This window comes from Neoarius graeffei, chromosome 3 (assembly GCF_027579695.1).
Source record: "Neoarius graeffei isolate fNeoGra1 chromosome 3, fNeoGra1.pri, whole genome shotgun sequence".
In the NCBI taxonomy this organism is placed as follows: Eukaryota; Metazoa; Chordata; class Actinopteri; order Siluriformes; family Ariidae; genus Neoarius; species Neoarius graeffei.
In genome coordinates this window covers 79,656,391-79,683,986 of record NC_083571.1, presented here as the reverse complement: position 1 = coordinate 79,683,986, position 27,596 = coordinate 79,656,391, and the positions used below count along the sequence as shown (strand labels likewise).

Here is a 27,596-nt window from a genome sequence, read left to right as displayed (position 1 = left end):
TGCCAGATTGGGTGGTTTTAAGTGCATTTTGGTGGGTTTTGAACATATTTTGGGCTGGAAACCGTCAGCAGTATCTGGCAACACTGGCTGGATGCTGGGCGCTGCCGGGAGCTGGGGCGGAAACTGTCGTACGCTCAGCTGGGAAACACTTGCCAGTCATAACCAGACGGTCGTAAAGTTGATCGGTCGTAAGTCGCATAGGTCGTAAGTCGACGACTACCTGTATTAGTGTGTGCGTTTTTTTTTTTTTTTAAATGCATTTTATATGTAAAATATCCATCCATCCATTATCTGTAGCCGCTTATCCTGTTCTACAGGGTCGCAGGCAAGCTGGAGCCTATCCCAGCTGACTACGGGTGAAAGGCGGGGTACACCCTGGACAAATCGCCAGGTTATCACAGGGCTGACACATAGACACAGATAACCATTCACACTCACATTCACACCTACGCTCAATTTAGAGTCACCAGTTAACCTAACCTGCATTTCTTTGGACTGTGGGGGAAACCGGAGCACCCGGAGGAAACCCACGCGGACACGGGGAGAACATGCAAACTCCGCACAGAAAGGCCCTCGCCGGCCGCTGGACTCGAACCCAGAACCTTCTTGCCGTGAGGCGACAGTGCTAACCACTACACCACCGTGCCGCCCTATGTAAAATATTATTTAAAAAATTCCATAACAAATGTCATATTTTCTTTCATGTTATACAAAAATATTTAACACTGAAAAAGGAGCGAACAGGTAAAATATTTAAACATTTTACAGTTGGCTCCTTTAGATTGTATTTAGTTTAAAGAACAAAAAAAAATGGAGGTTATGATATTTCAGGAAAGTCTATTGTAAGATAATTTATCACTATATTGATAAGTCGTATTATGCTACAGCTGGTTGGATTTTCAAATCTGATTGGTCAGAAAGTTTGCGTTACTTTCGTGGCTGTAACATATAAATAATAGGTTTATAGATGGATAGATTTACTTTATTGATCCCAAGCTGGGAAAGTCTCATCTCATTATCTGTAGCCACTTTATCCTGTTCTACAGGGTCGCAGGCGAGCTGGAGCCTATCCCAGCTGACTACGGGCGAAAGGCTGGGTACATCCTGGACAAGTTGCCAGGTCATCACAGGGCTGACACATAGACACAGACAACCATTCACACTCACATTCACACCTACGGTCAATTTAGAGTCACCAGTTAACCTAACCTGCATGTCTTTGGACTGTGGGGGAAACCGGAGCACCCAGAGGAAACCCACACGGACACGGGGAGAACATGCAAACTCCACACAGAAAGGCCCTCGCCGGCCACGGGGCTCGAACCCGGACCTTCTTGCTGTGAGGCGACAGTGCTAACCACTACACCACCGTGCCGAGCTAGGAAAGTGTTTAATTTAAACAGTTAAATAATATTATGTATTGCTTTTAATAGGTTATTGTTTCTTTTGTAACTGCTCATATAGAGGGGCTTGTATGGTGGATGCTGTACATAATCGAAGCTCATCAAATAACATGCATAAAAATGAAAAACGTGTTAAATAAAGCAAAATGTATGAGTCAGATGAGTGAGTCTGTCTGTCTGTCTGTCTTAATTATCGTTTAGCCCTAATGTGCAGTCTTTTTAAATATTTACTCGAGTGTAATTGTCCAGTTCAGCCAGCAGAAATGTGGCATTGTGGGTGATGGATGATGACGCTGATTAAACGTCAGGTGAAGATTATCTGAAGATGCTCCCTTTTCCTTATTTAGTTGGACACAGGACTGCTGTCCTCATGTCTCCCAGAGCTGACAAGAATGGCCCGCAAATTCACACACATCTCCACCCTGATACAGGTTTGGATTTCAACATTATCTCATATGTGCAGTAGTGTGCAAAAGTCTTAGGTACATGTAAAGAAATGCTGTAGACCAAAAATGGCTTTAAAAATAATGAAATGTTTCAACATTAAAAGAAATACTATGAACAAGAGTAAGCTATAATAAATGAAAGAAAGTCAATATTTGGTGTGAGACAACCCTTTGCTTTAAAAAAACAAACAAACTAGTCTTTGGTACAGTGAGTGCAGTTTGATAAGGAAATGAGCTGTAGGTTTTACTGAGCGTCTTACAGAAGCAGCCCCAGTTCTTCTGGACACTTTGACTGTCACACTCGCTTCTTCATTTTGCACCAAAACCCAGCAGCCTTCATTATGTGTTCTTTTTTAATCTGAAACGTGCTGTCTTGTGCTGCTCAGATACAAACCTTTTTTTTTTTCCAGTAATATTTAATTTTGTGCTGGAAAACGAACGTTTGGACTCTAAAATGTTTTTGTACTGACTTGATAATGTAGAAGTCATAAAATAGAAATCTATAACAAGGTTTATATGAAAAAAAATGGTGCCTTAGACTTTTGCATCGTACTGTATGTATGTACAAATTCAGAAAAGACAGCTTTTTTTAAAGAAATTCTAACAGTGTAAAAGTAAAACAATACATAATTGTGATTTTTTTTTTAAATTATTTATTTATTTAAATTTAATGTTTTTTAGTTATTCGGATATCGTCTTTTCTCTCTGTCTTTTACATGTGCCTCTTGCAGTACCTGCGTCTGTCTCTCACCTGTATGTGCGAGGCCTGGGAGGACATCCTCATGCAAATGGATCTCCGCCTCACCAAATTTGTCCAGGTCCAAGAACAGTGTCTTTATGGCTGGATTACGAATAATCATCCCTGACAGTTTATAATCTTTATCTTAAAAATATAGTTTGAGTGAGAAACCTCCTGTTGCTGCTGTTTTGCAGGAAAAGAATACAAGTACTCAGGTTCAAGATGAGTTCTTGGAGCTGTTGCTATGGGGACACGCCAGGTACCGACACTGTAGAGTAGAACAGACACCAGAGTCTAATCTAGTGGTCTTGGATAAGAAATATTTCTTTCGTGTGCATGTTGGACAGGTTCTGATGGTGTATGCCGGATACATACATATGACATCAGATGAACATGGCTTTAATTTTTTTTTTTTTTTATCTCCCGCTGGCCGAAAGGCCCGAAGGGGGATTATGTCATGGTGGCATCCATCCGGGGAAGGGCGCTCACCTTCTGAAATCAACTTCTCTCATAATTTTTGGAGGAATTTCACAAAACTTGGCAAAATGCCTTGTTATATGTCGGTAGTACACATATATTGTAATTTTGTTCAATTTGGTCGTATTTTACCAGAGTTGTGGCCCTTGATTAACAACCTCGTACTTTCACATTTTCATGAAGGTGTGCTCGCCTTCTGACCTCAACTCCTCTCACAATTTTTGGGCGAATTTCTCGAAGCTTGCCAAAAGGCCTTGGTATATGACGGTAATACACATATTGCGATTTAATTTAATTTGTGAAATTTTACCAGAGTTTTGACCCTTGATTAAATAACTTGTACTTTGACAATTTCATGAGGGTGTACGTTCTTCTGAAATCAGCTCCTCTCACAATTTGTGGAGGAATTTCACCAAACTCGGCAAAAGGCTTTGTTGTATGACAGTTATACGCATATTGAAATTTCATTTAATTTGGGCAAATTTTACCAGAGTTATGCCCTTGATTATTAACAAACTTGTACTTTGGCAATTTCATCAAGGTGTGCTTGCTTTCTGAAATCAACTTTCCTCACAATTTTTATCATCCCCCGCTGGCCGAAAGGCCCGAAGGGGGATTATGTTGTGGCGATGTCCATCTGTCTGTCTGTCTGTCTGTCCTGGGAAGGGTACTCGCCTTCTGAAATCAACTCCTCTTACAATTTTTGGAGGAATTTTACAAAACTTGACAGGATTCTTTGTTGTATGTCAGTAATATGCGTATTGCAATTTTGTTCAATTCACTTGCATTTTACCAGAGTTATGGCATAGTTGCCAGCAGGGGATATTGTGCTCTCAGAGCACTCTTGCCCCCCCCCACGAATCAGTTGATTTTGTCTTGTGTGACATTAGTTCCAACATACTGTGCGTTGATGGATTTTGTTTCTCATTAATGAAATTTTAATTTGAAATTCTCCACTTACTGGGACATAAGCGAGTGTGCCCTGTGAGTCTCGGGGCTTCTGGGATTATGCGAGATGAGCATGAAAGGGGGCGGGGCTTCTCGGTAGTGTCACTTAATAGCTACACATCATGCGAGATATATGTTGATTGGCTCATACTATTTTATTGTGGAGAAGACGACTGCTCTTTTGGTGTGTTTGAGTAATGGCTTGTACTAGCGTACTCAGACGTTATATTGCACAAAAAGTAAACATCACTGGACATCATGGCATGCTTCATAACCAACTAAATTTAATGAAATTTGTTGCCAAGTGTATATATATTTTTTTTAAGTTGCATCCATTTTGTTGATTAGTTGTTGCAGCTCAAAGTAAACATGAAGTATGCAGCTAAAGTGCTTTTAAAATGTAATATGTTGGTTGTAGACAGGCACAGTAAAGACCAGCACTATTGTGTAATTCATGTGGCACTTGAAGTTACTCACCTTTAATTTATAGTGTTTGTCATTTGTCTTGCATTTTGTCTTTTATGTTGCACCATGAGTCTCGGAGAATCATCATTTCAACCTAACTGTATACTCGTGTATGGATGGGCTGACAAAGGAATCTTGAGTCTTATCATGCATTAGCTTTAGCTATCCAACAGGGGGCACTATGTGACAGGTACACACATCCACTGACGTGCATTTTGAATTTTTTTCCCCCCCAGTCCTGAATTGCAAGCACTTCTCATGAATCAGCTGACAGTCAAAGTAAGTCTGAAGCATTTAAGATGTTCTTTACCAATGCAGTCGTATGTTTTCCTTACAGATAATACATGACCGTAGGATTCTGAAAGAGTAAAGATTTGATCAGTCGTCTCCGAAACTCAATTCTCACTTACTAACCTTGTTTGTATGCATTTTTGTGCCTTTTTGCCACTGAAAGGGCTTGAAGATGTTGGGCCAGTCCATTGAGTCATCCTACTCAAGCATCCAGAAACTGGTTATCAGTCATTTACAGAGGTATAATGGCTTGAAGTAACAGGAGAAACACTTAAGCAGCTTAATACATTGCATACATTTTAAATACACACACAGTACCAGTGTAAAGTTTGGGCACGCCTTCTAAAGTAATTCACTGTTTTTTCTTTATTTTTATTCATTAAAAGACACTTCATGTCTTAAAGTAATGATGGATGTCATTTCTCTTTACTTAGTTGAGTGGTTCTTGACATAATATGGATTACTACAGTTGTGCATTAGGGCCATTTACTGTATTTTTTATTATTGTTTCCTGTTTAATCTCAGATGCATTAAGAAGGCCAGAAATTGCACTAATTAACATTTAACGAGGCATACCTGTTAATTGAAAAGCATTCCAAGTGACTACCTCATGAAGCTGGTTAAGACAATGCCAATAGTGTGTAAAGCATCAAGGTAAATGGTGGCTACTTTGAAGAAGCTAAAATATGAAACTTTTTTTTTAACCACATAATTCCATATACGCATGTTCCATGTGTTATTTTATAGTTTTGATGACGTGTTTTGTTCTACAATGTAGAAAATACAGAAAACCATCTGAATGAGTAGGGGTGTCCAACTGATAACCTTAAACCTATCACATACTTCCTCCGTGGCGTGTAAAACCAGCTAATCTTTTTGAACTGCTGCTGATGCTGCATCACATGGAAGCGTAACACATACTGATGAAATTGCTGTCAGCCCTGTTCCACATACACAAGCTCATGGATGCTTGCGATTGCCTAGTACCTCTGACAATTTTGCAGATGGCCATGGCATCGTTTTACATTTACAGTACTGTGCAAAAGTCTTAAGCACATGTAAAGAAATGCTGTAGAGAAATGGCTTTTAAAAAAAAAAGAAATGAAATGTTTCAACGTTAAAAACGTACAACCCTGATTCCAAAAAAGTTGGGACAAAGTACAAATTGTAAATAAAAACGGAATGCAATGATGTGGAAGTTTCAAAATTCCATATTTTATTCAAAATAGAACATAGATGACATATCAAATATTTAAACTGAGAAAATGTATCATTTAAAGAGAAAAATTAGGTGATTTAAATTTCATGACAACACCACATCTCAAAGTTGGGACAAGGCCATGTTTCCCACTGTGAGACATCCATTTTTCTCTTTACAACAGTCTGTAAACATCTGGGGACTGAGGAGACAAGTTGCTCAAGTTTAGGGATAGGAATGTTAACCCATTCTTGTCTAATGTAGGATTCTAGTTGCTCAACTGTCTTAGGTCTTTTTTGTTGTATCTTCCGTTTTATGATGCGCCAAATGTTTTCTATGGGTGAAAGATCTGGACTGCAGGCTGGCCAGTTCAGTACCCGGACCCTTCTTCTACGCAGCCATGATGCTGTAATTGATGCAGTATGTGGTTTGGCGTTGTCATGTTGGAAAATGCAAGGTCTTCCCTGAAAGAGACGTCATCTGGATGGGAGCATATGTTGCTCTAAACCTGGATATACCTTTCAGCATTGATGGTGTCTTTCCAGATGTGTAAGCTGCCCATGCCACACACACTAATGCAACCCCATACCATCAGAGATGCAGGCTTCTGAACTGAGCGCTGATGACAACTTGGGTCGTCCGTCTCCTCTTTAGTCCGAATGACACAGCGTCCCTGATTTCCATAAAGAACTTCAAATTTTGATTCGTCTGACCACAGAACAGTTTTCCACTTTGTCACAGTCCATTTTAAATGAGCCTTGGCCCAGAGAAGACGTCTGCGCTTCTGGATCATGTTTAGATACGGCTTCTTCTTTGAACTATAGAGTTTTAGTTGGCAACGGCGGATGGCACGGTGAATTGTGTTCACAGATAATGTTCTCTGGAAATATTCCTGAGCCCATTTTGTGATTTCCAATACAGAAGCATGCCTGTATGTGATGCAGTGCCGTCTAAGGGCCCGAAGATCACGGGCACCCAGTATGGTTTTCCGGCCTTGACCCTTACGCACAGAGATTCTTCCAGATTCTCTGAATCTTTTGATGATATTATGCACTGTAGAGGATGATATGTTCAAACTCTTTGCAATTTTACACTGTTGAACTCCTTTCTGATATTGCTCCACTATTTGTCGGCGCAGAATTAGAGGGATTGATGATCCTCTTCCCATCTTTACTTCTGAGAGCCGCTGCCACTCCAAGATGCTCTTTTTATACCCAGTCATGTTAATGACCTATTGCCAATTGACCTAATGAGTTGCAATTTGGTCCTCCAGCTGTTCCTTTTTTGTACCTTTAACTTTTCCAGCCTCTTATTGCCCCTGTCCCAACTTTTTTGAGATGTGTTGCTGTCATGAAATTTCAAATGAGCCAATATTTGGCATGAAATTTCAAAATGTCTCACTTTCGACATTTGATATGTTGTCTATGTTCTACTGTGAATACAATATCAGTTTTTGAGATTTGTAAATTATTGCATTCCATTTTTATTTGCAATTTGTACTTTGTCCCAACTTTTTTGGAATCGGGGTTGTACTATAAACAGCAGTAAGCCATAATAAATGAAACAAAGTCAATATTTGGTGTGAGATGACCCTTTGCTTTAAAAAAAAGAAAAAAATAGTAGTCTGAGGTACAGTGAGTGCAGTTTGATAAGGAAATGAGCTGTAGGTTTTACTGAGCATCTTACAGAAGCAGCCCCAGTTCTTCTGGACACTTTGACTGTCACACTCGCTTCTTCATTTTGCACCAAAACCCAGCAGCCTTCATTATGTGTTCTTTTTTAATCTGAAAAGTGCTCTCTTATGGAATATGCTGCTCAGATGCATTTTTTTCTATAATATTTTAATTTTGTGCTGGAAAACAAATGTTTGGACTCTAAAATGTTTTTGTACTGACTCGATAATGTAGAAGTCATCAAATAGAAATCTATAAAGTTTTGTCTAAGAAAAAAATAATAAGGTGCCTAAGACTTTTGCACAATACTGTATATTCTGATCTCCCGATGATTGATTACAGTGCAACAAATGGTTTTCTGTTGCCCTGTTCAGGAGTATTTTTTTTTTTTCATTTTTTAGTAAAATGTTCCACTGATTGTGTATTTATGATCATATCTGTTGATTTAACATATTAATTCTCCCTCTCAGTGGTTCAGAGGCTTTGCTGTATCATCTGAGTGAGGTCAAAGGCATGGCTTTGTGGAAGCAGAAGTTTCAGCCTCTTGGTCTGGACCCTGCAGCTATAGAGGGTAAAAGGACCATCCAAATCTATTTATAGTAACAAATCGCCACATGAAAATGGCATCTAAAAGAAGGAATATGTTGTACTCGGCTTTAAAAGACAGCACTCTAACTCTTTTGCGTGTCTTCTAGATGCCATCTCAGCAGTAGGATCCTTCACACTAAAGGCTAGTGAGCTCTTACAGTAAGTCTCAGCATGTGGCCACCACATGTTCCTCTGCAATGTGTCGTAAACTGGTCACCATTGAGCACTCCACTGTGTGTGTGTGTGTGTTTCCTTTCCAGAGTAATAGATAAAAGTATGAAGAATTTTAAGGCCTTTTTCCGATGGCTCTATGTTGGTAAGACTGGAACCATCTGATTATTTTTTTTAAATTTATTTATTTTAATGTGGTTTTTTTTTTTTTTATACTTACAAATTTGGTCATGCTTCATTTTTCTCATTGATGTAATCATGGGTTGATTTTGTTTGTTCCTGGTAAGCAATGCTTCGCATGTCAGAAGATCATGTCCCAGCAGAGCTAAACAAGGTGATAAACTGCTCCATGAGAATGAATCAGTTTTATTCTGTATTTTAGTTGAAATCTGTTCACTAATTGCGTGCTAATTTTGTCCCCAGATGACCCAGAAGGACTTGGCATTTGTTGCTGATTTCCTGTCTGAACATTTTAGTGCTGTGAGTAAATATAAATAGTTTATCAAACATTAAAGAGGTGCCAGTACTACACATTTTAGATATGTTTTGTGAGCTGTAAAATAAATGATAAACTGTGCTATGATGAATATTTTATTTATTTATGGACAGTGTGTTTTCCGGGGAAATACACCACTTGTATTTTTCATATGAGCTACAGTGGTGCTTGAAAGTTTGTGAACCCTTTAGAATTTTCTATATTTCTGCATAAATATGACCTAAAACATCATCAGATTTTCACACAAGTCTTAAAAGTAGATAAAGAGAACCCAGTTAAACAAATAAGGCAAACATACTCTGTCATTTATTTGAGGAAAATGATCCAATATTACATATCTGTGAGCGGTAAAAGTATGTGAACCTCTAGGATTAGCAGTTAATTTGAAGGTGAAATTAAAGTCAGGTGTTTTCAATCAATGGGATGACAATCAGGTGTGAGTGGGCACCCTGTTTTATTTAAAGAACAGGGATCTATCAAAGTCTGATCTTTACAACACGTTTGTGGAAGTGTATCATGGCACGAACAAAGGAGATTTCTGAGGACCTCAGAAAAAGCGTTGTTGATGCTCATCAGGCTGGAAAAGGTTACAAAACCATCTCTAAAGAGTTTGAACTCCACCAATCCACAGTCAGACAGATTGTGTACAAATGGAGGAAATTCAAGACCATTGTTACCCTCCCCAGGAGTGGTCGACCAACAAAGATCACTCCAAGAACAAGGTGTGTAATAGTCAGTGAGGTTACAAAGGACCCCAGGGTAACTTCTAAGCAATTGAAGGCCTCTCTCACATTGGCTAATGTTCATGAGTCCACCATCAGGAGAACACTGAACAACAATGGTGTGCATGGCAGGGTTGCAAGGAGAAAGCCACTGCTCTCCAAAAAGAACATTGCTGCTCATCTGCAGTTTGCTAAAAATCACGTGGACAAGCTAGAAGGCTATTGGAAAAATGTTTTGTGGATGGATGAAACCAAAATAATGCTTCTCATTTAAACCAAGAAGTTCTATGTTTGGAGAAAGGAAAACACTGTATTCTAGCATAAGAACCTTATCCCATCTGTGAAACATGGTGGTGGTAGTATCATGGTTTGGGCCTGTTTTGCTGCATCTGGGCCAGGACAGCTTGCCATCATTGATGGAACAATGAATTCTGAATTATACCAGCGAATTCTAAAGGAAAATGTCAGGACATCTGTCCATGAACTGAAGCTCAAGAGAAGGTGGGTCATGCAGCAAGACAATGAACCTAAGCACACAAGTTGTTCTACCAAAGAATGATTAAAGAAGAATAAAATTAATGTTTTGGAATGGCCAAGTCAAAGTCCTGACCTTAATCCAATCGAAATGTTGTGGAAGGACCTGAAGCGAGCAGTTCATGTGAGGAAATCCACCAACATTCCAGAGTTGAAGCTGTTCTGTACGGAGGAATGGGCTAAAATTCCTTTAAGCCGGTGTGCAGGACTGGTCAACGGTTACCGGAAACGTTTAGTTACAGTTATTGCTGCACAAGGGGGTCACACCAGATACTGAAAGCAAAGGTTCACATACTTTCGCCACTCACAGATATGTAATATTGGATAATTTTCCTAAATAAATAAATGACCAAGTATAAAAATAAATGTTTTTATTCCATTGAAAAAGTGTTCTGTATGTATAATAATTCCCGATATTTCACTCCGGTGACGGCACTCCTAGTGTTTTCCCACTAACCGGATGCGCGTTGTCAAAATGGCGAACCGGTTCAGAATGAACATTCTTTTGATTAACTTGGGTTGTTTTGTTTGTGTCCATATAAAAGAACGTTATACGGTGATGTGAAGATATGAAGTTTATCTTCTTGTGTTGAAAATATTTTCACTCATTTGCTTCACTCACTCATGTTCACCACTTGAATATAAACTTCATATCTTCTGTGGCGAAGCAATTGGCTGCCATTTTGCCGAGTCACTCGAGGTAATTATCAAGAAATAGTCCGAATTTCTCGACCAGTCAGCACACGCGATTTTCTATAATCATCTCTGTATTTATACTATTTCTTGATAATCACCTTGAGTGACTCGGTAAAGTGGCGGCCAAACGCTTTGTCACCGTAAGTGAGGAAGAATTACAAATGATGAAAGAAAATGCTGTTCCTAAAAGCACTAAAGATGCTACGAAGTTTGGTCTAAAACTATTCAAAGGTGAGGTGGAATTGTGATTTATTTTATCGATTTCAAAATAAAGTATTTTATGTGAGTCGGCATAGATAAGTGACAAGTCTATGCCACGCCGTTATTACATTTGCATGCCGTTTTTGAAGTTTGAAATACATTTTTTTAATGTTTTTTTCTTTTTTAAATAATAGTATTTATACTAAAACAATTGTTCGCCTTAGGATCAGTGAATAATAACCTTGACTTCGTCTCTGTTATTATTCACCGATATTCGCTTCGCCTTCAGCGGATAATTGTTAATTAACCAGAAGTGTGCAGGCCCCGCCTCCCCCCAGCCCCGCCCTTGAGTGGGAGTCTGTGAAACTGAGCTCATTTTCAAGTACTCGAAACTCACTACCCACATGAGTTTGCAAATCACCACCACCTCCGCTCCATGCCCACTTTTTTTGCATTTTTCAAAATGATGCAGTGGGTGGAGTTCGGCTCAGAGCTGAGGGTGAAGTCACACTTTTTAATACTTGTACATTTCTTTACAAAACACTGTATTGTCAGCATGGTTTCTTTGTCCTGACAGAATGAGGAGCTGTTTGATCGTAAAGGGAAGTACTTCAATGTGGAACGAGTGGGGCAGGTGAGGACAAGTTGGGCGAGTGTATGTATGTGGGCGTGTTTCCTGAAAGTTATTTGGCACAACTTGTCACACAATGACAGATAGTATAATTCTTTTTTCTTTCTTTCTGCAGTATCTGAAAGATGAAGATGAAGATTTGGTGTCTCCCCCAAATATGGAGGGCAATCACTGGGTGACATTCGTTCAGCAGAGCACACACCTGAAAGGCAAAGACTTATTCAGTCAGCCAATCATGTGGTTGAAGCATTAGTGCAGTGTGTAAAATCATGCAAATCCGGGTCAAAAGCTTATGTGTTCGCATCAAACATCCGAATGGAAGGAAAATGTAATGCAGCTGATCTCCTGAGATTTTCATACAAAAATCCTCTCATGTTTGATGTGCACATTAAAGGTGCAATTAAGTAAGTGTTTTCTGTTTTTTTGTTTTTTTTGGGGGGGGGTTGGAGAATAAACTGGGTAATATGGCTCATTTTACATGAATTAATCAAGTGCTGTTTCATGTTTTGGTTGAGACATGGTGAGATTCTGCTGTTACTGAACACGGTGGATGACACTGTAATAAATATGTGCACTCTAAGAAGGATTTTAAAATGCATGGGGCTGTACAGAAAGAAGAATGAGTCCGACCTGCTGGGGGTAGCTAGTCTGGCTAACGCGACTTCAGAGCTCTGCGAGCATTTGGTCTGGCAAAGATATTAAGCCCAACCGTTTCCCAAAGGCGTGGTTGACCCGCCTCCCTGAAATGCCTCAGTTTGCTACTGGTCGAAGCCAGAAAAGGCTGTGACGAAGCTTAAACCAATCACATCACTCTTTCCTCTGACGTATGTGACGCGACGGAAACTGCTTGAGTAACAGGAAGAAGATAAATACCTCCAGGGCTGCTCTTTGCTCCGTTTTCAATGAGAACTTCCCGTTGAATGCTTTCAATACAGCATCTACCGCTGTGTCAAAGGCTTGCCGCTGCTCCATGTTCGTAATGTTTCTAGTGAATGAAGCGCTTCCGGCATAGATTCTGTAAACAATCTATGGTTTCCGGTCGCAGTTCTACTACGTCACTGCCTTGAACATGCCTCTACCCAGGGCCGTTGGAGATGCTCAAAGTTGATTGGCTCCCGATTTTTCGGGAGCTTGGAAGAGCTGGAGATAGCTTGCCTTACCAGACTAAGCTCGCAACAGGCCCTCGTGTTGCGTCACACTTAGGATGGGCGGGCCCAGGCTAGGGGGTAGCATCATTTCTTGTTGATCAGCTGGAGGAATACAGACAGCTTCATGGTTACAAGTTACCTCCAGCGGGTCGGACTCGTTCTGTACAGCCCCATGTACTTTAAAATCTTTCTTAGAGTGCACATACTTATTACAGTGTCATCCACCATGCTCAGTAACAGCAGAATCTCACCATGTCTCAACCCAAACATGAAACAGCACTTGATTAATTCATGTAAATGAGCCATATTACCCAGTTTATTTTCCAGTTTATTCCCCAGTTCATTCCCCGCATTGCCCAGGTCATTCCAGTTTATTCCTCGCATTCCCCAGGTCATTCCAGTTTATTCCCCAGTTTATTCATCGCATTCCCCAGTTTATTCATCGCATTCCCCAGTTTATTCCTCATTTTATTCTTCATATTACCCAGGTCATTCCAGTTTATTCCACAGTTTATTCCTCAGTTTATTCTCCATATTACCCAGGTCATTCCAGTTTATTACCCAGTTTATTCCTTGCATACCCCAGTTTATTTCTCAGTTTATTCTCCATATTACCCAGGTCATTCCAGTTTATTACCCAGTTTATTCTGCACGTTACCCAGTTTATTCTTCGCATTACCCAGTTTATTCCTCAGTTTATTCTCCATATTACCCAGGTCATTCCAGTTTATTACCCGGTTTATTCCGCACGTTACCCAGTTTATTCCTCGCATTCCCCAGTTTATTCCCCAGTTTATTCCTCGCATTCCCCAGTTTATTCCCCAGTTTATTCCTCGCATTCCCCAGTTTATTCCCCAGTTTATTCCTCGCATCCCCCAGTTTATTCCTCAGTTTATTCTCCATATTATCCAGGTCATTCCAGTTTATTCCTCAGTTTATTCTCCATATTACCCAGGTCATTCCAGTTTATTACCCAGTTTATTCCTCGCATTCCCCAGTTTATTCCTCAATTTATTCTCTATATTACCCAGGTCATTCCAGTTTATTACCCAGTTTATTCCGCACGTTACCCAGTTTATTCCTCGCATTCCCCAGTTTGTTACCCAGTTTATTTCTCGCATTCCCCAGTTTGTTACCCAGTTTATTCCTCGCATTCCCCAGTTTATTCCACGCACACCTCATTCAAAACATAGATTCAAACATGAGTTTAAAGTTATCATATTATAACGAGAAAAGTTTCAGGTTTTAACAATATAAATGATCGTTATAACGTGAAACCAAATCATCACATTATAACATGAAAATATATTGTAATAACATAAAGTTTGTTAGAACAATATATTTTTCTCATTATTACCTGATATTGATTCCCCCACCCCCCGGTGTGGCAGCAACATGCTTCCATACTGAAGCTCTTGACCTGTACCTGCATGATTTTATTTTTTATGTGGATAAGTGTATTGCTTTCATTATGTGAGTACATGTACAGGTGTTCTGAATAAAATGCACATCATTATGATTTAAAGAAAGGCATGAAAATAAATAATTAAATATATGAAGTACAACTTTAGGCAGTTAAGGAGAGAGAATCCTTTCCTCTTCGTTATTCATGTATTTTTAGCTCTAGGGCAGTTTAGGCAGTTAGAATTGGGTGGGATTAGTGTTTAGGTCTTCTCACTGTAAGATGCCTGCTCTTGTGTGATTGATGGGTTTTTCCTTTTTTTTTCCCCTGCAGAGAGCCCTCTGCTGTTTCCCACCTACCCACAAAAGTCTCTGCACTTCGTGAAAAGGTTGATGGAGGGCTCCATTGACCTCTGTCTGCAAAAACCAGCTGTAAATCTATAACTCACATGCACACACAAGCTATGTATTTCTCTTTCTCACACCCCACACACACACATGCAGTACACAGCTTCAGAATTCCTAGGTTTGGTGAGATTTGTGAATTTTATCACATGCATAAAAAAGGTTCACAGCTCTCTGTCTTAGCTGAAGAATCGAGATTACACACGGACTGTTTTGATTCCTGTCGTTAAAGTTTGCCTTTGAGTTATTGCTGAGTCAGGTGTGTGTAAGAGTGCTCTTTGGATTCTAGTCAGGCTGAAGGAAACATGATGAATTGAATTGCTGTAGCATGAGCGCCTGACTATGCATATGCATGCGTGCGTGCGCACACCTGCTCCTATTTGTCTTCATTCCCAGTCACATTCTGTCTATCTTTTCTTTTCACTCACCTCTGTTTCTTCTTGCATATGATACCCACCCTCCAAATTTGTGTTTTATTTATATACACACACGGGGCTGCAAAAGTAGGTATACAATAATGAAAAACAAACCGTTGGCGTAAAACGTTAGTATTAAATGAAACCTAGCACCACTATTATAATACTGGAATAATCCTTACTGTATACCTACTTTTGCAGCCCCCTGTATATAATTTTTTATCTATCTATCTATCTATCTATCTATCCCTCCCTCCCCCAGGTTGTGATTGGTAGTTCAGTGAAGCAGGCTGTGTGTTTGCGGCTGTACTCGGTGCCTGAGAGGTAGCGTGCACTTCTATTTAACACTAAATTGTTTCTCTGGCAAGAGATGATGTGCTCATGTGTATGCTTCTGTTTTTGACAGTTCTGAGAACACACCACGGCTGTTTGAGCTTCCGTCACTGTAAGTGTACGCCAGTAAACACCATAACTGCTGATTAAATGTCTACACTAATTGTTATTGTTTAAAGATATTTTTGAGGCTTTTTTTCACCTTTATTGGATAGGACAGTGTAGAGACAGGAAATGAGTGGGAGAGAGAGATGGGGAGGGATCGGGAAATGACCTCGGGTCAGAATCGAACCCGGGTCCCCGGATTTATGGTATGGTGCCTTAGCCACCTGAGCCACGACACCCCGCTAATTGTTATTGTGCTGCTTGTATAACACAGTCGCTATTATTATGGCTCCATGATACTGTCTCAAATGTACTGACATCATGATTATCGTATCAATCCTTAGCCAGAGTAGGAGTGAAATGGTTTTATCCCGATATTGTCAATGAGTAGTGAGAATTGCCTGGATACCTTCTTGGGTATATGTATGCTAAGACCTCATAAGTCACAATGTGATGTAGTATTTGCAATACACATAGCTGGATGACCGCAATCTTACTCTGGACTGGACCGATATCTCGGAGTTCTTGCTCATTCTAAATGATGGAACCCTGACGTCCGTTTGTAGCAGCAGTGCAGACTTCTTAGATTTCCAGTAATGTGCTGCACGAGCCTTTAAAAATCGTATGGTTTTCATTGAAAAATGTTGTCAATAATGTTTAGTAGAAGTACATATTGGGTGGTCCAGTGTGTGCAGTGTGTAGTTCTGCTGCTTCACAGCTCCTGCGTTTGATTTTCAGGTGTATCGTATGGACTGACTGTTCAAAATCATGCAGGAAGGGGGCTCCTGAGTGGCACAAAAGAAAAGTATGCAGAAATTGTGGGTGCGAATCCCAGTAATGCATCAGCCATCTGTGGCCGGGAGTCTAGAGCGCGTAGTTGGCTGCGCCCTCTGAGTGGGAGGGATGGCATACCTTATAGACTCCTTCCCTGTATCCGAAGCCATCCGCCATTTTGTAGTGCTGTCCAAAAATATAGTGAGAATTATTACACCCTATATAGTGGACTCATAGTATCCCACAATACATCATGAAAAGTAGTGGACAACTGATGGTCACTAACCGAAGCAATATATACCATCATGCATTGTGGTCGCACTGAAAGAAAAAATAGTGTGTTGGGGTGAATGGATGGAGGAGGAAACGCATTATAAACAGACATTCAAGTACAATTAAAAATAGTAAGGGAATAGAAAATAAGCTAAAATAGAATAAGGCAGATAAGATGCAAGAATAAAAGTTACAGCGCAGAGCGAGGAATTAATCAAAAGCCTCAAATTTGATTTAATAAAAGGCAGCGGCAAAGAAGAAAGTATTCAGCCTTGATTTAAAAGAACTGAAAGATGCAGCAGACACAAAGTACTTTCTGGGAAATACGCTCAGTATAATATGTATGTATCACAAAAATGCATGCACGTATTTATTATTTTGAAAACCCACCAGCCGATTGATCCGGCACGTTTTAATTGTGCGACAGTAATGACGTAAATAACGGCACAGCGGAGTAGTGTCCGAAAGTGTTTTTTCATTTTACCAATGAGTTCACTATATAGTCCTCTATATAGTAATTCCCTAGGTAGGGAGTAGTGAACGAGTGAGTGAGTTCGGACACAGCTCCTGTCAGTCAGGACGAGCCTAGCTAATTGTGGACGTCTGAGAGCTCATGCATATGGAATTGAGGTTTTTCACCTGACGTCACAGGGTCACGTGACGCCCCGGTGTCCGCCATTTTGAAGGTCAAGCTAGCTAATGTCAACAACATCATAGCTGGTATGTTACTGTAGGCAATGTTTACGTTCAGTCATTTGGATGACTGTTAAAACCTTTCAGTCTCAAGTTTTTCCTTTACTGTATTTACTAGTTTACTGTAATTATGATCCGGCAGCTATTTACACCGGATCCAGTGTAAATAGCTGCCGGAGCGCGCTCCGGCTTGCTCCCCCTCAAATTAAGCAGCGCGCTCCGGCTTGCTCCCGGAGTGCTCCGGCCGAGGTTCCGGAGCGCGCTCCGGCTTGCTCCCAGAGTGCTCCGGCCGAGGTTCCAGAGCGTGCTCCGGCTTGCTCCCCCTCAAATTAAGCAGCGTGCTCCTGCTTGCTCCCCCTCAAATTAAGCAGCGCGCTCCTGCTTGCTCCCCCTCAAATTAAGCAGCGCGCTCCGGCTTGCTCCCCCTCAAATTAAGCAGCGCGCTCCGGCAGCTATTTGCACTGGATCCGGTGTAAATAGCTGCCGGATCATAATTACAGTAAACTAGTAAATACAGTGAAGGAAAAACTTGAGACTGAAAGGTTTTAACAGTCATCCAAATGACTGAACGTAAACATTGCTACAGTAACATACCAGCTATGATGTTGTTGACATTAGCTAGTGCTAACAGCTAGTTGCTAGTACACTGCTACAACACAGACACCGACCCTAATAATACAGTTCTTGGTCATTGCCTGGTAACAGCAAATTTATAACGGGCCATGTCTCAACAGACTAAGAAGTTATTTCAATGACATTTAATAACATTTTGTTTATCCTGAGGACCGAAAGTAAATGAAAATGTGAACAAACCTTAGCTGTAATAAGATGGCGACCACCGGCTCCAGGGACGACCCACTGATGTAGGCATGTTACCCAGCCTGACAAAATATTTGTAGGCATCCAAACTCTAATACGCTTTCAGATCAATACCTGTGTATGGCGATGGGTTTTTAACGACATAGGTATACAGATCATGTGGGCCGAAGTCAGGTAAAGACGAGGGCTTCGTGTACTTCCGTACGTCAGTGAACAATCCTGGTGGAAGCAGGTAAACGTCGTTCTCTAAGCCTGCTAACCTCAATTTTTGCAAATACCTCTCCCTCTGCTCACCCTGTAAATGCCCTATGTCGCTGGATAGTGAAGGTGTTTTCTGCATCTCGCTCCTTTTTCTTTTGTTTTTCGTTTGTCACCTTCCTTGCATTCAAACTGATTTGAGCCGTGACGTCAATGTGACGTGATGGCAGCCTCACATGACTTGGTCACGTGGGTGAAAAACCTCAATAGGGTAGATGGTGCTGTCCTTGATGTCTGTTATACTGCATGTACAGCAGTTCAAAAAGATTTTGGGGTTGCCTTGACTTTTCTCACAGGCCCCATTCACACCTGGTATTAACCCGAGTGATCAGATCACAAGTGGACAGCCAAGATGCATAGCTGTTCACACCTAGCATTGTGAACGTGTCTCCAGTGAGCACTTGGAGAAAGGCAGTTGTTATATCTCATGTACCTATACGGATTTTTATTTTTATTTTTTAATATAAACATTTTACTCACGTGGTCTGTTAAGGGAACTTATGAGGGATGAGATGACAAATGAAGTTATGAAAAGCAGCTGCCTTCATCTCTGCTTTGTTGATTAGCCTAGCAGCAGAGAGCTTTACCATGGTTTGAGTGATCAGCTCGCATTAGACCCAGTTCTGACCTGTACTTAGCTCTGTCCTCTTGTGATCCCTTCACCCAGAAAGCATGTTAATGCCAGGTGTAAACAGGGCCTCAGAGGAGGAAGCACATGCTAGCCCCATTCTCTCTTCTCATCTCATTATCTCTAGCCGCTTTATCCTGTTCTACAGGGTCGCAGGCAAGCTGGAGCCTATCCCAGCTGACTACGGGCGAAAGGCGGGGTACACCCTGGACCAAGTCGCCAGGTCATCACAGGGCTGACACATAGACACAGACAACCATTCACACTCACATTCACACCTACGCTCAATTTAGTCACCAGTTAACCTAACCTGCATGTCTTTGGACTGTGGGGGAAACCGGAGCACCCGGAGGAAACCCACGCGGACACGGGGAGAACATGCAAACTCCACACAGAAAGGCCCTCACGGGGCTCGAACCCGGACCTTCTTCCTGTGAGGCGACAGCGCTAACCACTACACCACCGCTCCGCCGCCCCATTCTCTCTGATTGGTAATTGCTGTGTAATAGGACGGAGTTGGCTAGTGAGTGGGTGGGTGACTGGCCAAAAGACCAAATTATTGACAAAATGGGGTAAAAATCATCCAGGTAGACAGACTGGTGATGCGAACTTGCTGCTAGGAGTGAATGAGTGAGTGTGTGAAGCAGGTACCAAAGATGGATGGATGGATGAATGAATATAGTGACTGTACAAAATCACGTAACATGCCACCATTTTTGTAATCTAATTTACTCAAGCATCCTTTCCTTAGGATGACGATGATTGTATGTGTTATGTCATTATTGTGATTTTAACTGTGTGACACTTGGCTTGCTAACTTTAGGACTGCGGTTGTCATGAACAGTTTTGCACTCAAGTTTCCATTAATGAAGAGTTTATAAACTGACTTCATGTTAAAACTGTTAATGTTATAGTCATGTTGTCTGTTGTTGTCCAGGTGAGGATGGGTTCTGTTTTGAGTCTGGTTCCTCTCGAGGTTTCTTCCTCGTGTCGTCTGGGGGAGTTTTTCCTTGCCACCGTCGCCACGGGCTTGCTCATTGGGGATAGATTAGGGATAAAATTAGCTCATGTCTTGGGTCATTCAGATTCTGTAAAGCTGCTTTGCGACAATGTTTATTGTTAAAAGCGCTATACAAATAAGCTTGACTTGACTTCTCATCTCATTATCTCTAGCCCTTTATCCTGTTCCACAGGGTCGCAGGCAAGCTGGAGCCTATCCCAGCTGACTACGGGCGAAAGGCGGGGTACACCCTGGACAAGTCGCCAGGTCATCACAGGGCTGACACATAGACACAGACAACCATTCACACTCACATTCACACCTATGGTCAATTTAGAGTCACCAGTTAACCTAACCTGCATGTCTTTGGACTGTGGGGGAAACCGGAGCACCCGGAGGAAACCCACGCAGACACGGGGAGAACATGCAAACTCCACACAGAAAGGCCCTCGCCGGCCACGGGGCTCGAACCCGGACCTTCTTGCTGTGAGGCGACAGCGCTAACCACTACACCACCGTGCCGCCTTGACTTGACTTATTATGGTTATTATAATGAAATTGGTTACTAATTGTTTTTCACCTGCAGATGGAACGATAAAAATGCTGGTATGCATTACGTCATTTTCTGTATGCCAGAGATGTCGACTTCCAAAATCTGCATCCTGAGAAGGGCAACAGACCCAAACAGGTATTTGTCTCATTTCTCTTCAAACAGTAACATTTCTCTTCACACACACATGATTCTCACGCATATTCTGCACTAAAGCACTATGAGGTAAAGCGCTGTGGTTGAACTCACTCTCTGGCTTTTTTTTTTTTTTAAATAGATCTGTCCAAAATGGCTTAGTGGCTATAGACCTAAGCACGCCACTCAACACCAGTGTTGTTGATGAAGCACCTGTGCCTGATTATTCGTAAGTTTTAGTAAGGGTAAAAATACTTGCCACCTGCATATTCAGGTTAAAATAACAGATTTTAAAAATGCCATTGTATTGCAGTGATCGTTGCTTTAGTTGCCTCGATGCCCGTCTCTACGACGATGAGACATTGACTGTGGTGTTGCAAACCCAGGAAGAGAATGAGAACAAGCTCCGCCTTCTGGCCCAGCTTCCTCTTGGCCCTGCCCTCAGCTGTGAGGAGTTGTTTAACTGGGACCCTGCCTTCAGGTACATCCCAGCGACGGTCATCTTTTATTATTTTTTTGTGTGTGTGTGTATTTAAAAAAAAAAAAGTGGTACTTAAGTTTTTTTTGTTTTTTTTGTATCGACACACCTCAGTTTGTGCACATGTTGAATTAGTGGAGGAAAAGTGTTTTATAAATTTTATGCCTCCACTATTGAACAGAATTTATTTAAGAGTGCAATGGTGTACCAAAATGTTAGTCCACCAACTTGTGAAATTTCTATCTTTTTTTGTGCTTGCAACAGTCAGATTAATCCACACCAAAGAATGTTGCTCACAGCAGCATATTTGTTACAGGAGCATGTTGTTGGGTTTTTTTTTCTTCAAATCCCCAAGTCCCTAAAAATGAAACACTGCTGCTTCAGTGGGGTGTAGTTTAAAAAGTACTTGTGATATGAGCGACTTCTTTTGAAGCACAAAAAGATTTTTATGTTGGCCCAAATCAAGTGTTTTAATGATTATACTGCACTGTACATCAAGCTCACTGTAACTGTGGTCAATTGTGAACCAGGTTGGACCAACAGAGCAGCGAGATCCCTGTACGAGGGCTAACGTGGGGAAATATGAGCCGGGATCTAGAGAACATGAAAGCCCAGTTTGTGGCTGTGAATGGCATTCGCAAAGTGTCGTGTGTGGTAAGCAGTTTGTTACTACATATGTTTTAGATCTTGTGTGGATATGAATTGCGTTCTGCATGTATATCTTTTATAAACTAACCACGCAGCATGTAAAAGGTCAATGATTCTTCTGCTTCTTTAACGAATTCGAGATTATAATCATGGCGAGATTGCTGTTTAGTTGTTACACGTAGTGATCGTATTAAGAGTTGAGATTAAGCACGTTATGCAAACCTGCTTTGAGCTACTGTAACTACTTCAGTTTCGGCTTGCATAGAAATCATATATTTGTGTGTGTATGAATAAAACATAGGTCTGCGAATTCAAACAAATCACTACTTATGAATGCTAATTTATTAAAATAACCCCACATGTTTTGCACTTGCTGAACTAGCTGAGTTCAAACCTGCGTCACGTCCGCGTGTTTGAGATGGACGTGGAGGACGAGGAGGAGGAAGAGCGGGCCGACGAGTCACATGATATCAGTTGTGATCAGGATGGATTGGTGGAAACATCGACAAATCAGGGAGCAGATGGAGGAGAAGTGGAGGCATGTGAGGAGATGAGAGACGGGTCAGGGAGCATCTTAGAACAAACTTCAGGGTCAGATACATTATGACCTTTGACACTTTATGCCTGATTCAGCCTAACACTGTACTGAAGATAGATCAACATCTGACTTGATAGTGACAATTTAAGGTCAAATAAAAACATTTCATGTAGATTTCTAATCCGTGTACATCTTACTGAAATGCTGTGCTCACTTATGAGAATAAAGTGATGTCTGTTTGGGTTTTTATTTTTTTGAAAATATTGCACTTGTTTTGCTTTTATGTCTGTCCTGATTTACAGTATATGGTGCAGTCACGCCCGGATCACCGCACAGGCTTCATATGGCTTCAGGCTAGGGCCCCCAATTGGTCAAAAGAAAACCTTCATATTCATTGGCTCAAAATGAATATTTAAATAAACGGACGCTGATTGGGTGAGGCAAATCCGCCTTCCATATATAAACATTAGACGTCACGCACGACGTCACTCCACAGTTGAACAGTGAACATGTGTGACAGAAAATACGAGAGCGGTGCTCAAAAGCGCAAGGCGCAACGGCAAAAAGCCCAATGTGACAAAGCTCTATTGAGCAATATACCAAAACTAACGGTTTTTTAAACCTAATGAAACCCAACTGGCAAGTGCAAGTTATCATGACAAAGTTTAATAATGAAAAAAAAACAAAAAAAAAAACTTTAAAATGTAGAAAATAGACAGTTCTTTACAGGTAGATGGGATAAGATGGTGGTGGCCGGGGGGCCTACAGCAACTTGTAGCCTAGGGGCCCCTGGCCATGTTAATCCGGCCCTGGGTGCAGTTATGTAGTAGAGGAATACTAAACTTATGGTTCACAAAGTTTCAAGCACCACTGTACACGTGCATGTATGTACATACATACATACATACAGTGGGGCAAAAAAGTATTTAGTCAGCCACCAATTGTGCAAGTTCTCCCATTTAAAAAGATGAGAGGCGCCTGTAATTTTCATCATAGGTACACTTCAACTATGAGAGACAGAATGGGGGGAAAGAATCCAGGAAATCACATTGTAGGATTTTTAATGAATTAATTGGTAAATTCCTCGGTAAAATAAGTATTTGGTCACCTACAAACAAGCAAGATTTCTGGCTCTCACGGACCTGTAACTACTTCTTTAAGAGGCTCCTCTGTCCTCCACTCGTTACCTGTATTAATGGCACCTGTTTGAACTCGTTATCAGTGTAAAAGACACCTGTCCACAACCTCAAACAGTCACACTCCAAACTCCACTATGGCCAAGACCAAAGAGCTGTCAAAGGACACCAGAAACAAAATTGTAGACCTGCACCAGGCTGGGAAGACTGAATCTGCAATAGGTAAGCAGCTTGGTGTGAAGAAATCAACTGTGGGAGCAATTATTAAAAAGTGGAAGACATACAAGACCACTGATAATCTCCCTCGAGCTGGGGCTCCACGCAAGATCTCACCCCGTGGGGTCAAAATGATCACAAGAACGGTGAGCAAAAATCCCAGAACCACACGGGGGGACCTAGTGAATGACCTGCAGAGAGCTGGGACCAAAGTAACAAAGGCTACCATCAGTAACACACTACACCGCCAGGGACTCAAATCCTGCAGTGCCAGACGTGTCCCCCTACTTAAGCCAGTACATGTCCAGGCCCGTCTGAAGTTTGCTAGAGAGCATTTGGATGATCCAGAAGAGGATTGGGAGAATGTCATATGGTCAGATGAAACCAAAATAGAACTTTTTGGTAAAAACTCAACTTGTGTTTGGAGGAGAAAGAATGCTGAGTTGCATCCAAAGAACACGATACCTACTGTGAAGCATGGGGGTGGAAACATCATGCTTTGGGGCTGTTTTTCTGCAAAGGGACCAGGACGACTGATCCGTGTAAAGGAAAGAATGAATGGGGCCATGTATCGTGAGATTTTGAGTGAAAACCTCCTTCCATCAGCAAGGGCATTGAAGATGAAACAGTGGCTGGGTCTTTCAGCATGACAATGATCCCAAACACACCGCCCGGGCAACAAAGGAGTGGCTTCGTAAGAAGCATTTCAAGGTCCTGGAGTGGCCTAGCCAGTCTCCAAATCTCAACCCCATAGAAAATCTTTGGAGGGAGTTGAAAGTCTGTGTTGCCCAGCGACAGCCCCAAAACATCACTGCTCTAGAGGAGATCTGCATGGAGGAATGGGCCAAAATACCAGCAACAGTGTGTGAAAACCTTGTGAAGACTTACAGAAAACGTTTGACCTCTGTCATTGCCAACAAAGGGTATATAACAAAGTATTGAGATGAACTTTTGTTATTGACCAAATACTTATTTTCCACCATAATTTGCAAATAAATTCTTTAAAAATCAGACAATGTGATTTTCTGGATTTTTTTTTTCTCATTTTGTCTCTCATAGTTGAAGTGTACCTATGATGAAAATTACAGGCCTCTCTCATCTTTTTAAGTGGGAGAACTTGCACAACTGGTGACTGACTAAATACTTTTTTACCCCACTGTACATACATTTTATTATATAGACACTAGTGTTTTACTGGGAAATACAGTAATTGTATTTTTCATATGAATTACATCCAGGACATTGAGTAACATCTTCCAATATCCTCACTTGTGAGGATAGCGATGACGTCACTCCCAGTGTTTGTTGATTAGATGTGCGTTGTTCAAATGGTGAACTGGTTCAAAATTAAAATTCTTTTGGATAAACTTGCATATTTTTTGTGGATGTATCCATATAATATAAAGAACATTACACAGCAGCGTGAAGATATGAAGTTTATCTTGTGTTGAAAATGTTCGCTTTGCTTACTCATGATATATCCATTACCGCTTGAAGATAAACTTCATATCTTTGCACAACCGTGTAATATCCTGTGTGTGTGATATATATAATACATGAATGATCCCTGTACAGGGCAGCACAGTGGTGTGTAGTGGTTAGCACTGTCGTCTCACAGCAAGGAAGTTCTGGGTTCAAGCCCAATGGCCGGCGGGGGCCTTTCTGTGTTCTCCCCGTGTCCGTGTGGGTTTCCTCCACAGACCAAAGACATGCAGGTTAGGTTAATTGGTGGCTCTAAATTGACCGTAGGTGTGAGTGTGAATGGTTGTCTGTGTCTATGTCTGTGTCTAACCGGAGCACCCAAAGGAAACCCACACAGACACAGGGAGAACATACAAACTCCACACAGAAAGGCCCTCGCCAGCCACTGGGCTCTGTAGCACTTTGTTTCTGAACTGCGATTTTGCACCTTTCAAGGTCATGTCATACATCTTCATTCTGTGAACATTTATTGCACATTCTGGTACAGCTTGGTTTTTCATTTAGCATGTTACACATGTTCTCCTCTTCTCACACATTCATATCATGTCTCTTCCTCATCTTCACTCTAGTGGCATGGTGGTGTAGTGGTTAGCACTGTCGTCTCACAGCAAGAAGGTTCTGGGTTCAAGCCCAGCGGCTGACAGGGGCCTTTCTGTGTGGAGTTTGCATGTTCTCCCCATGTCTGTGTGGGTTTCCTCCAGGTGCTCTGGTTTCCCCCACAGTCCAAAGACATGCAGTTAGGTTAACATGTGATGGCCTTGGGCTGAAGTGCCCAAGAGTGGTGGTGCACAAGTATGCAGTGGCTTTGCTCTCCTATGATGATCTAAATTTCGTTGTGCAGTGACAATAAAGGCATTCTATTCATTATGTGACCTATTTTTGCACATTCTGGGACATGCTGTACAGCTTGGACTTCAACAACTCATGCACTTCTTCTTCTTTTGGCTGCTCCCGATTAGGGGTCGCCACAGCGGATCTTTTGTCTCCATTGCTCCCTGTCTTCCGCATCCTTCTCTACCACACCTGCCACTTTCATGTCCTCTCTCACCACATCCATGTATCTCCTCTTTGGCCTTCCTCTTTTTCGTGTGCCTGGCAGCTCCATCCTCAACATTCTCCTTCCAACATGCTCTGCATCTCTTCTCAGGATGTGCCCATTCCATCTCAGTCTCATCTCTCTTAGCTTCATTCCCAAGCTCTCCACATGTGCTGTCCCTCTGATGTGCTCGTTCCTTATCCTGTCCAACCTCCCATCGCAAACCTTAACATCCTCAACTCCACCACCTCCAACTTTGCCTCCTGTCTCTCCGTTAAGGGTACGGTCTCCAATCCATACATCACAGCTGGTCTCACTACTGTCTTATACATCTTACCTTTCACTTTTGCTGGGACTTTCCTATCACAAATGACTCCCGAAATCCTTCTCCAACTGCTCCACCCTGCCTGTACTCTCTTTCTCACCTCACTATCGCAGCCCCCATTTTCCTGCACAGTTGACCCCAGGTACTTGAATTCACCAACTTTTCTTTACGTCTACTCCTTGCATCTTCACTACACTCTCATCCCCCATTCTCATTGATGCACATGTATTCTGTTTTGCTACTGTTCACCTTCATTCCTCTTTGTTCCAATGCATACCTCCATCTCTCCAAACCCAACTCAACCTCCTTTCTACTTTCACCACATATCACATATAGTTAGGTGTCCATAAACTTTTCAAATTTGCATATTTAAGATTATTTTTTATTCTATGCATATAGTTACTTTTGTCTTTGCTAAATTCTTCAATTTTAACTGTTCAAGCACCAATCACCAAAGCAAATTCCTTGTATGTGAGAACGTTTGTTTGTTTTATCTGTAACCGCTTATCCCGTGTGGGGTCTCGGGGGGCAAGCTGGAGCCTATTCCAGCTGATCATGGGCGAGAGGCAGGGTACACCCTGGACAAGTCGCCAGCTCATCGCAGGGCTGACACAGAGACACAACCAACCATTCACACTCATGGTCAATTTAGAGCCACCAATTAACCTAACCTGCATATCTTTGGACTGTGGGAGGAAACCCACACAGACACGGGGAGAACATGCAAACTCCACACAGAAAGGCCCTTGTCGGCTGCTGGGTTTGAACCCAGACCTTCTTGCTGTAAGACGACCGTGTGAAAATGTACTTGGCAATAAACTTGATTTTGAGATGTGTGTGAGAGAGAGAGATGCCAAATGTTTGTGGACACCTATCAATCACACTCATCAGCTTGCCAAACATCCCATTCCAGATTTATTCCCCTTTGCTATTATAAAAATAAAATGTACATAGTCTAAAAATACTGTATGTGAACCCTTGCAGAATGATATAGCATTATAACACTGATTTTATTTATTTAAAGTCTCTACAAAAGTCTGAGGGCAAAATTTTACATTCCTAATTGTTATAGTCAGGGAGCATATGTACTTTGCAAAATTTGCCAAGTCTGGTTTCTCAG

General features: G+C 41.5%; 1 protein-coding gene across 1 annotated transcript in view; it reads left to right on the top strand.

Moving 5' to 3' along the window:
* anapc4 (anaphase promoting complex subunit 4) overlaps positions 1 to 22,542 on the top strand; it is a 38,747-nt gene extending 16,205 nt beyond the window's left edge. Inside the window, exons 9-28 of the mRNA XM_060917422.1 lie at positions 1,751 to 1,834; positions 2,581 to 2,667; positions 2,783 to 2,847; positions 4,715 to 4,757; positions 4,933 to 5,009; positions 8,111 to 8,211; positions 8,336 to 8,387; positions 8,489 to 8,544; positions 8,687 to 8,733; positions 8,823 to 8,879; positions 11,626 to 11,682; positions 11,795 to 11,888; positions 14,563 to 14,660; positions 15,312 to 15,373; positions 15,456 to 15,494; positions 20,519 to 20,620; positions 20,760 to 20,846; positions 20,931 to 21,098; positions 21,626 to 21,749; positions 22,126 to 22,542. Of these exons, the coding sequence (XP_060773405.1) occupies positions 1,751 to 1,834; positions 2,581 to 2,667; positions 2,783 to 2,847; positions 4,715 to 4,757; positions 4,933 to 5,009; positions 8,111 to 8,211; positions 8,336 to 8,387; positions 8,489 to 8,544; positions 8,687 to 8,733; positions 8,823 to 8,879; positions 11,626 to 11,682; positions 11,795 to 11,888; positions 14,563 to 14,660; positions 15,312 to 15,373; positions 15,456 to 15,494; positions 20,519 to 20,620; positions 20,760 to 20,846; positions 20,931 to 21,098; positions 21,626 to 21,749; positions 22,126 to 22,350 (1,725 nt within the window). The 3' untranslated portion in view covers positions 22,351 to 22,542. The remainder of the gene's footprint in view (positions 1 to 1,750; positions 1,835 to 2,580; positions 2,668 to 2,782; positions 2,848 to 4,714; positions 4,758 to 4,932; positions 5,010 to 8,110; positions 8,212 to 8,335; positions 8,388 to 8,488; positions 8,545 to 8,686; positions 8,734 to 8,822; positions 8,880 to 11,625; positions 11,683 to 11,794; positions 11,889 to 14,562; positions 14,661 to 15,311; positions 15,374 to 15,455; positions 15,495 to 20,518; positions 20,621 to 20,759; positions 20,847 to 20,930; positions 21,099 to 21,625; positions 21,750 to 22,125) is intronic.
* The last annotated feature ends 5,054 nt before the right edge of the window (positions 22,543 to 27,596 follow it).